Source organism: Carassius auratus, chromosome 50 (genome assembly GCF_003368295.1).
Source record: "Carassius auratus strain Wakin chromosome 50, ASM336829v1, whole genome shotgun sequence".
Classification (NCBI taxonomy): domain Eukaryota; kingdom Metazoa; phylum Chordata; class Actinopteri; order Cypriniformes; family Cyprinidae; genus Carassius; species Carassius auratus.
In genome coordinates, this window is record NC_039292.1 from 6,360,239 (window position 1) to 6,370,579 (window position 10,341).

At 36.8% G+C, this 10,341-nt stretch overlaps 1 protein-coding gene across 1 annotated transcript; it reads right to left on the reverse strand.

Moving 5' to 3' along the window:
* Positions 1-66: 66 nt before the first annotated feature.
* On the reverse strand, positions 67-8,033 carry LOC113066792 (probable D-lactate dehydrogenase, mitochondrial). The gene is made up of 11 exons (XM_026238817.1): positions 7,846-8,033; positions 7,240-7,352; positions 6,537-6,678; positions 6,207-6,348; positions 5,671-5,830; positions 5,392-5,591; positions 4,615-4,743; positions 4,039-4,166; positions 3,028-3,118; positions 2,829-2,940; positions 67-741 (listed from the first exon to the last, which is right to left on the reverse strand). The coding sequence occupies exons 1-11, from the start codon at positions 7,924-7,926 to the stop codon at positions 576-578; spliced, it is 1,464 nt and encodes a 487-aa protein (XP_026094602.1). The 5' UTR covers positions 7,927-8,033; the 3' UTR covers positions 67-575.
* Between the last annotated feature and the right edge of the window lie 2,308 nt (positions 8,034-10,341).

A 10,341-nucleotide genomic window follows, 5' to 3' on the forward strand; every position in this document is an offset into this window, starting at 1 on the left:
CCAAACACACAAAAAGGGACATAAATTCAAAAACAGTCATTTAAGAAAGAACAAGAAACAAAATAATTTGGTGTATTCAATTTATTTTCAGTTATTAAAATGCATTTTCTGTATCACATTTATCTTATCAGTCCTCGTTTTGAGTTCTGCTTCACAGATTCTGTTTTTAGAAGCAAATCTATCCATATAAATAAATACATTCACAGAAATCTAGAAGGGCAAATGGCCCAAATAAGCACAAGTTTGCCAAGGCAAAATGATTTCACTCTAATTCATATTTAAGTGGTTCTTTTGCCCAATGCAAAAGAAAAGGATGGAATAATTATTTTCAAGGTTCTTAGAAAATATAGCCCTGTACATTAATACTTTCTATTAACAATAATACTACATTAAAATGTATTTCAATCAAATGCACTTTAACAAAACTTTTATTTTGCATGTGCAGATTTTAAAATCACTCTAGTCTAAATAATTATCATTGTTAAATCTAACACAAACCTCATTTTCCTGACCTCTAGTGGTCAAAGCCTAGTACAGAATATCTTCTTCAGTTTTCTGTGTTGGTTTGCGATGAATTATAACACCTTTCCAGGATTCATGAGGTTTTTGGGGTCCATACTGGCTTTGATGCCCAGCATGACCTCCATGGCCAATGACCCGACCTCTTCTCTGAGCAAAGCCCGCTTTCCTAGACCAATCCCGTGTTCACCAGTACAAGTTCCATCCATCGCCAGTGCCCTCCTGCATAGGGAAAGACAACGAGAAAATAAAATCATCCACTGTAATTGTTACTAGCAATAAATAGGTTGAAATCAGTAACACAACTGGTCATCTTGATCAGTTAAGATGTGTGGAATCACCAGATCTGACACTGTTCCCCCAAAAGACCTCAGTGTGGCTGGCAGACTGGAAAAACATGTTTAACAGTCTGAGTCTGCAACCAACGAAAGACCAATGTTTCATTTAGGAAGTAGAATCTCTGTAACTGCGCTGTCTGTCTAGTCCAATTCATATTTCCCAGGTGTTTCCACCTCCACATTCTCCAATTAAATGATGAAGACTGGTCCCAGGGGCTCCCTGGCGCAGCTGAAATCCAACACATACTCATCCTGTTCATGCAGGTTCTCACCGTTCAACATGACAAGGTACACCTTGTATTATATACTTTAGCCACAATCTGTAATGCAATAGGACAAGTCCGAATGATTTTGTGAAGTAAGTGAAATTATGGACCAAATGCTACCGAATGAGCTTTATATATTAATTTCTGCCCAGATTTGCAGTCTGGAGGAACTGCCACTAGTTGGCAAAAGTCAGAGGCAGTCTGCGGACGCTGGGCAGCTGGAGTTAATAGATTTGAGAGGAAACTATAGTTTCTGATCAGTGATGGGTGAAGTTACTTTTTAAAATAATACTTTATAATACTATTACCCCATAAAAATTTAACTGTGTAACTCCTATTTAGTCGTAAAATTGAAAGTTATGTGTTACTTTACTAGTTACTTGGAAAAAGTCATCTGAATACATAACTCATGTTCCTTCACCAACAATGTTAATGAAAGGCACAGATTTAGATTTAGAAAATTCCATCCATTCTGAGGAAATAAAACATGATTAATATTTTGATAGAATTTTAGAAGACATAGTTTTCCTTTGTCGTGTGTCTCTTAGCAACGAGGAGTAAGTTTCCGCATTCGGAACAATTTGAAAGTCCAAAGTCGTTTGGTATACGATGCCCAGTTGCCTTTAATTGAACCCAGCACATTCCTTTAACAGACAGAAGGTTTATTTCAATTCCGTCACATCGTTCTGCTTAAAGCTGCTGTCGGTAACTTTTGACCCTCTAGCGGTTAATAAACAGAACTGCTTGCGTCTGGCGGAAGAACATTGTAGCCGGAACTACTTCTCTCTGTTTATGTCTATGAAGAATCACAAAGGTCCTGGGTTACTCCGCTGCGGTATCCCCGAAAAAATCTAAAATAGTCAGAATATAAACACTTATTATAGGTGCACCCTAGTGATTCAGGACAAGCTAAAAACACTGTTTGGAAAATGGATTCATGGTGTACTCGCTTATTATATACATTTTTCTATATTTTGAACACAAACAAAGTTACGGACCGCAGCTCTGATTGGTTGTTTCTTAACGGGAGCGATGTATTTTCTGCAAATGGCAATAGGACCACTGGGAGGAGCCAGAGGAGCTTGATTTTTTCACAGATTATCTGTCTCATATTCTACTGTTAGGACATAATGACAGGTTTAACAAATATGTAAAAAATATATTTTTACAAATGTTATCTACTGCAGCTTTAAGTTTCCACACAAATTCAGCTCAATAACATGCAAACACTCCTTTGGGAGTTAATATGGCTATAGCTTTTACAAACTTGTGCTTTAACAGTAAATTCATGTCTGTCGTTCAGATAAAGGGCAAGTCTAACTCCATTTGCTTCTTTCAGGAAGAACTTTTGAGTATCAAGCCAGTCAGGTTTAATGAAGCAAATGAGAACTCAGTTTTTATCTTCTCTTTGGCTGCTGGTTGGCGCCAATCACTCGTCCATTGTATCAGACAGAGACTGCACTTTACCCATAATGACTTACGGCAGGTAAGGCCTTTATTATTTGAGCTTGTTTCCAAAGCCAGACACTAGACCCTATATGTCTGTCATTGTCAATAGACACTCTTCAAATGGCAGAAGACACTGGAGAAATAATCCTGATATTGATTGCTACACAAAACAAAACTGACAATGTACACAAAAGCTGCAGCAAAGACCCTCTCGGCTACCTCAGATCATCTGCTGAAAGGAATAACATAGAAATACCTGGCTAGTCTCTCAGTGAAGGAGTGAACCCTTTGCACCTCGTCTGGGTCATTGGGATCCAGTACTATTAAACAATGGAAGTTTCCATCGCCCACATGACCTGCAATAGGACCTGCAGTAGGAAAAATGTAAATATATTATATCAGCAGTTAAAAACAGTTCTCAACATTAAATGAGAAAATCAAACTTGGTAAACTACCGGTAATATTGTTTCTGATTAGATCTTCCTTTGTCTCCACTATAATCTGAGGCAGTCGTGATATTGGCACACAGACATCCGTAGAATATGCCTGTAAGAAAATGAGTACATTTTTTGTAAAGTGTTGAGTACTGAATATGTAATCCTTTTCTTACTTGATATTTATAAAACGCCATTTAATGGCTGTGTGGTGCTTTCATAACATTGCTCTGATTGCTTGAGTATTCTAACTAGCCCAAAATAGCAACTGGTTCAGCCAATGGTGTGAGTTTGGGGCGGGGCTATTGGTATTGCTGACTTATGGCAGAATGTTTGTGAAACCTGTTTGCAAATATTATATATATATATATATATATATATATATATATATATATATATATATATATATATATATATATATATATATATATACTGTTATGAACAGGCTGACTGGCATAAGAAATAATCATATGATTTAAATTATTGTTTTAGTACATTCTAATATAGTTATTATATTACTTTTAGTAAGTTTTAATTAATACGTTTTTATTTTTGTCTTCACTGTAAAGTGAGGAAGTTGAGAGAGCACTCATAAATATGTAGAATATGTCTGGAAAAGGTGTGTAATATTTTTTATGTTTATTTTAATGTTACTTTGTCCTAATACAACTTTAAATTTATTAAATTCTAATAAAAGGGTTAATTTTCCATTTAAAATGTGTCTCTGTGGTGCTAATAAAACACAGCTGTTTGTTTGAGTGTTCCGACCAGCCCAGCAGAGCAACAGTGGTTCAACCAATGATGTGAGGGGCTATCTGTTCGGTTGACCAATGGGAGTGTTTGGGAAACCTCTTTGATAACAGTCATTTTTACAATGCACTATGCAAAATTGCAAAATAAAATAAGAACAAAAGCATGATAATTATGCAATAATAAAAAGTCCATTAGTCAGTATTAAATGTATATTCTGAGTTACAAGTAAATAAACAGCACTTGTCTGAATCAAAATCTTCTTGCAGTGAATGTTCTCACCTTACATCCAGGCCTCAGGGCCAGGGCAGCGTACCATGCATCATGACGGGCTTTCCACAGCCGGCCACGGGTCTCCTCATCTTCTGCCCAGGCAAAGTCTGAGCCTCCGTTGTCCCGCGTGATCTCCTCTGAACCCACAGAACAGGATTCTGTCTTGATGTCACATTCTTTCACGTGTATTATCTGAATATTCAGCTCATTTCAGGAATGAAATAACTATACGAAGCATTTCAAAATGCAGTTTATATTGGTTTTGTACAGCATACAACATTTATAGTTCATGCTAGATTTGTAGTGCACTTAAAATACTGTGGCTGTGTCCATATTGCTGTAATTTAATAATATGTACTGAATTCAATGAAGAACTCGACTGCTGATTAAGAATGGTAGATATAATAGGTAGATGTGTCATATACGAAGAACATGTATACTGCCGAAATGCATAGGGAAGAAGTCTCTAAAAAAAGAACCTAAACAATTAATATGCAAACACTGGCCTCAAGAGCACTGTTAAAATACGGTTAATAAAAACTACTGTTTCTGCAGAGATTAGATGTATGTTTTATCCACATATACCTGTGATGGACACCTGCTCCTGCATGCTTTGGGAGCTCCCGTGGAACTCCAGAAAGAGGGTGGGAGTGACCGCATAGGACAGGTTGTTGAAGCGATTGCATGCATTTATCATCACGTCGTCCAAAAACTCTGCAAACGGAATTTATCAGCACAGATTAAGCCTTGTGAAGCCTTTGTGGGTAGAAAGTCAAAGCTTTAAAATCAATGCCTCAGTGCAGCCTCGATTTAAAAAAATCTAAGAGAGCGGTCATGCCTGATTACTCATAAATTGGATGGAGCTACTGGCGGAATATTTTTCCCTGAGTGGACTGCAAAAGAAGAAACACATTGTGGTTCTGAGAACCAAGCAATTCATTAAAACCCTTGACTGCGCTCTGTGTTGACTATGAATAAGGAATGGTGTTTCCTTCTGAATTAATGTTTATGTTATTGCAAGAGACTTCAGTGAATAGATCAGAATGAAATGAATATAGTTCTGCACTAAATCGGACAGCTTGGCATGATTGTAGTTTTGAGCGCCACAGTCTGTGATTTTACAAGTTCACAACACAGGAGACTAAGTGTTCTTTTGTTACGTTAATGTCAACAGAGGCAGCAAACGAAGCACATTGTGAACAGTGTTCCTGTGGTAGAGCATTGTGTTAGCAGCGCAAAAGGTTGTGGGTTCGATTCCCAGGGAACACATGTTAGGTAAAAACATTTTTTAGCCTGAGTAAGTCACAAGCATCTGCTAAATGCATAATTTAATTTAATTAAAGTGCTTCAAACATCGCTCACCAATGCGGGCGATGGGCACTCCAGCTTGCAGGATCTGAACTGTGCTGTCCACCGCTGATTGGACGGATGGAAAGGAGCAGACAGCTGACACCATACTTTCAGGAATACCATACAACCGAAGCGTGGCTTTGGTGATAATGCCCAAAGTTCCCTCTGAGCCCACAAAAAGGTTTGTCAGGTTGTAACCGGCAGATGTTTTTCTGAAAGGGTGTTGCATCAAAAGTGGGAAATGCAATGCAGACAACAAAAGATGCTTTGATTGTAATTTTGCAGTCATACCTTGGACGACGCCCCTTCCCTGCTGTGTGGAGGACTGTTCCATCTGCTAGAACCACCTCCAGGTTCAGGACGTTCTCGCGCATAGTGCCATAACGGACTGCATTGGTGCCCGAAGCGCTAGTTGCAGCCATTCCACAGAGAGATGCGTCGGCACCTGGATCTGTGGAAATATTTTTCTTAACCATTAATCATTTCCAATAATATAACACATACAGTATAGCAGATAAGGCCAAGTTAAATATTGAATTATTCTGTGTATTTAAACATCCAATCAGTGTTATTTTGGTATGACTGACATGCTTTTGAATTAGATTTTATTTTATTTTAATTTATGCTTTAGTAATTTAGTTGATTTAGTTGTTTTTAATAGTTAAAAAAAACTGCTATATAGTTTTATTGTTTTTTTATTTATTGTGTTTAGTTTAATTTTAGTACTTATAACATTTATTTCAACAAGTTTTTTTTATGGTATGCATCCAATCAATTTGATATATGTGATCTATTATGTACCCATAATGCACAGAGATTAGACTAACCGACAGGAAACCAGAGGCCAGTATCACGCAGGTATGAGTTCAGGCCTTTGCGCGTCACACCTGGCTCCACCGTCACGTCAAAATCCTCTTGGTGAAGATCAAGGACCTGTTCCATCTTCCTCAGACTGAAACACACTCCACCCTAAAAAATACACACAGTTACGTCAAATCGTGTCATAGAAATTGGCATGCAAAATTTTAGTAAATGCAATTTTTATATACATTATTGGACGTTTAGAAAAGAAAACGCATCAAAATATATAAAAAAAATAAGGTCAAAATTAAGGTTAGGCTTCAACTCGAACACTCTTTTTTTTATACTGGACAAACCTTCAGAGCACCAACACCTCCCTCCAGGCCTGTCCCTGTGCCAAATGGGATTATGGGTAGTTGGTGGTGGTGACAAATTTTGGCAAGAGCACTGACCTCCTCAACAGACCGAGGAAACACCACCACATCTGGTGGTCTGCATCTGACATGGCAAGACAAAATACCATGAACATATAAAAAAAACTATATGCAAATCAAATTTAAATGTGAAATAAAATCATGAAGAAATGGAAGTCTTATCTCAGATCTTATTGAGGCGTCCATCTGAGTGTAATGGATTAATATATATAAAATATAAGGTTGGGACTTGGTATTATCCATCAGTTCTTGATTGGATTTTGAGCTGTGAGCATATCACTCAGAAATGGAGGCAGATAAACTAAAGCTTGCTGGGGCAGGGAATAAACAGAATAAATGATTGGAGAAGTCCTGCATAAGTTATTACGTGTCTGTCGTATTCATTGCATGATTATTTGTGTCTGGTAGAAAAAAGAAGAGTTGAAAAAGTTTGTTGTGCATGCCGAATGGACCTACTAGATAGTCAATTTCTTATATTACTTAGGTCTACTGCTTTTAATGATTGACTCAGACGCTGCAGACTGCAGTTGGTTTATGTATAACTGTGGGAGGAGCTACTGCTGCACTGTTTGTTTGCATAGGATTAAGAAGCAGGTGACCCTCAGGTATGGCAGTGAAATCTCACCTGTGCACAGACTCATCCCTGCCATGCTGTTCTCTGACCGCTGAGGCCACAGACACGCCTTCATCTCCACTAACACAGCGAAAAGCTGAAACGACCTGCTCCAGAGCTCCAGCCTAGAATGAACAATGTGAGAAATGTACAGAATGTTTACCTAAATGTAAATATATATCGTATATTTACACTTTATTTTTATTTAACTTTATTTTTAATTTTATTATATGTCTTTTTTTTTACGTTCCCTTATTGTATAGTTGTATCTACATTTTATATTTGATCTAGATTTTTAGGCTTTAATGTTAATGTTATCTGTATGCACCGGGGTCTGAGAGTAACGCAATTTCGATTCTCTGTATGTACAGTACATGTGGAAATTGACAATAAAGCAGACTTGACTTGAGATGTATATATATATATATATATATATATATATATACATTTTTTTCATTTCAATATTTATGGATTTATGTATATTTATGGATTTATTTTAACAGTTTTTAATTTCTCGTGCTTTGTTATCCGGTTAAACCGACTGCTGACCTTAGTGACCACGTCTTTTATTATTTCTTAGAATTACGTAACAATGAACAGGACTGATCCCAGGCTTACTTGAGCTGAATATGTCCTGCACCTCCCGCAAATAAACGGCAGCCGTGAAGTGGAGCGTAGGGCTTGTCTGAACAAGGTCATTTTCCACTTCTTACCAAATCCGTTTTAAAACAACCAACCTTTTGTACATATCGTCAGTTGTTAAGAGCTTGTAAAAAAAATTCTTCCGGATCAACCCTCAAGCCCCGCCCCTAGATGAGGAATTCTGTTTGGAGAACGCTTAGCTTATGAATATTAATTGATTAACGTGACGTCCCCACAGTAGGTTAATCTGATTTGCCGAAAGACCGAATGTGTATGAATATCAGAATATAGACTTGGTGCTTCACAGAGCCGAATGTTTCTAGCCTGGTGTAATTAATATTCGTGAGCTAAAATGTATCATAGTTCCTTAGATAATAGGTTTATTTTTAGTCTCAGGAATGTTATATTATAACTTCAGACATGATAAAGTAGGCCTACTGTACATTCGACAAAACTATATAAAACCGTTAATTTTTTGCATTGTAGTTTATAGTTATTACAGAATAAACCACAAGGTGGCAGTACTACTTTACACAGACACAGACAGCCCTCTTGCTCTGTTTTGACAAGTAGACATCACCATCATGCACCCTTACTGTCTATGCATGCACCCAGTATTTTTTGGAAAAAAAATTAAATAATCCAAATAAAACTTAAATATAGTTTTGAAATTAGACTTAGTTTTGAACTTGTAAAGATTTGTCTTTTTTGCTTATGCAATACAATAAACAAAAATATGCCATAACGGATGTTGTCATTTTGACAATATAAATCCATAATCATATCCGCATGATGAAATTGTGCACGTGTCACCTGATATCTCAATGTAGAAATGCCCCCAGGTACTGTGAGGTTGTACTAAATCAGCTCAGTCGACCTTTATTAATTTGTCAGTGTACTTTTGAATTTACATATTAATGCACCCTCGTATGCAAGTCTAAATGAAGATCCGGTGGGCTTTGTAACCTGCGTAGATCGAGCTGACAAGTTACGCCATTGGTTCCCATAGTAACCAGTGTGTTCTCCACCATGTACGAACATCATTGGTTCCCCATGGGGAGAGTCTGTCTTTCTCTCCCTTTTATAGTTACATTGTGCCAGTGTTGACTAACACAGATGAAAGCGTATTCACTCATTGCAAAGAACTTCCAACTTGATCATCGTCAAAACTTTTTCTAGTAAAACCTCCATGGATGTGCTTTGACCAATGATGTGGTAAATATGAAGAGATGAACACAAGTATTCTTATTGACAGAAGGCCTTGTACAATGTATTATAAGTATATAATTTTCTGATTGTTTAAATGAGATTCAGACAGAACCTTTGTGACAAAGGCAACTCACACTTGGTCTTTGGATGATAGCTCGGTCTTCTTGACTCTAGTGTTCTGAGGATGTCAGTCAGTCAGTTCCAGCTCAGAAAGGAAGTGAGTGAATGGAATCTTGATCAATTGCTAGTCTTCTGGAATCTTAAGAATGTCCTCTGTTCTGGCTTGTGCAATTGCCATTATTAACTCTCACGGCCTGTTGAGACCGATTTGAGAGTCCCAGACACAGCAGTGATGTAAAAAAATAATAGTAGTAATTCCCAAATTAACCTCTTATTTACCCTTTAAAATCTTATAATATACTACTCTGACCTCATAAAATCCCATTCACCTGCTGTTATTGAAGCTTTAAACTTTGTTGTGTCAAAAAAGTTGGCGTGTACTTCTGTACCACAAGGCAAACCTGACACAATGAGTTTTCCATAAACCAATTTGCACTGTAAAAATACTAATTTTAACAAACAAGAATGCAAAAGTACCAGTTAACTGTAAGTAACCTTACACAAGTATGGGGGAGGGGGTTATGTTGTTGTATCTTATTCTTACCAAGCCTGCATTTATTTGTTCAAATATACAGTAAAAACAGTAATTTTAAAAATGACCTTTTTTCTATTTTAATACATTCAAAAATAATGTATAACATATTTATAATTATAATTTATTCCTGTGATGGCAAAACTGAATGTTCAGCCTCCATAACTCCAATCTCATCACATGATCCATTAGAAATAATTCCATGACATTAGTGCTCAATAAGCATTTATTACTATTTTCAGTGAAAATAATTGTTTTGCTGTCTACATATTTTTTGTGGAAATGGTAATATGCTACATTTTTGTGATGCATTCACTGGTGAATACAAAAAACAGCGTTTATTTGAAATAGAAACCGTTTGTGACATTTTATAGTTTAGTGACAAACTTTCAACAGCAATATTTCCACTGTAAATTTAACAAAGACTATTTTAAGTATATCTCATTAGTCAGTTGCTCTCTCCATTCTTTGTATGCTTATTACAGACCTTGTAAGAATGTTCAGATTGCCACAAGTGAGTCATCTTATTTGCATATACATTCTGACATTAAAGTGATCCATTCAGACCTCACATAAATGAGCGGAATATCAGTCCAAGTGCTGTTTTTCCA

Coding starts and splice junctions, on each gene's coding strand:
- LOC113066792 (XM_026238817.1), bottom strand. CDS start 7,926: ATGACCTTGTTCAGACAAGCCCTACGCTCCACTTCACGGCTGCCGTTT. Junction 7,353..7,845: donor GCAGGACATATTCAGCTCAA/GTAAGCCTGGGA, acceptor TGTTCATTCTAG/GCTGGAGCTCTGGAGCAGGT. Junction 5,592..5,670: donor GGGAAGGGGCGTCGTCCAAG/GTATGACTGCAA, acceptor ACACCCTTTCAG/AAAAACATCTGCCGGTTACA.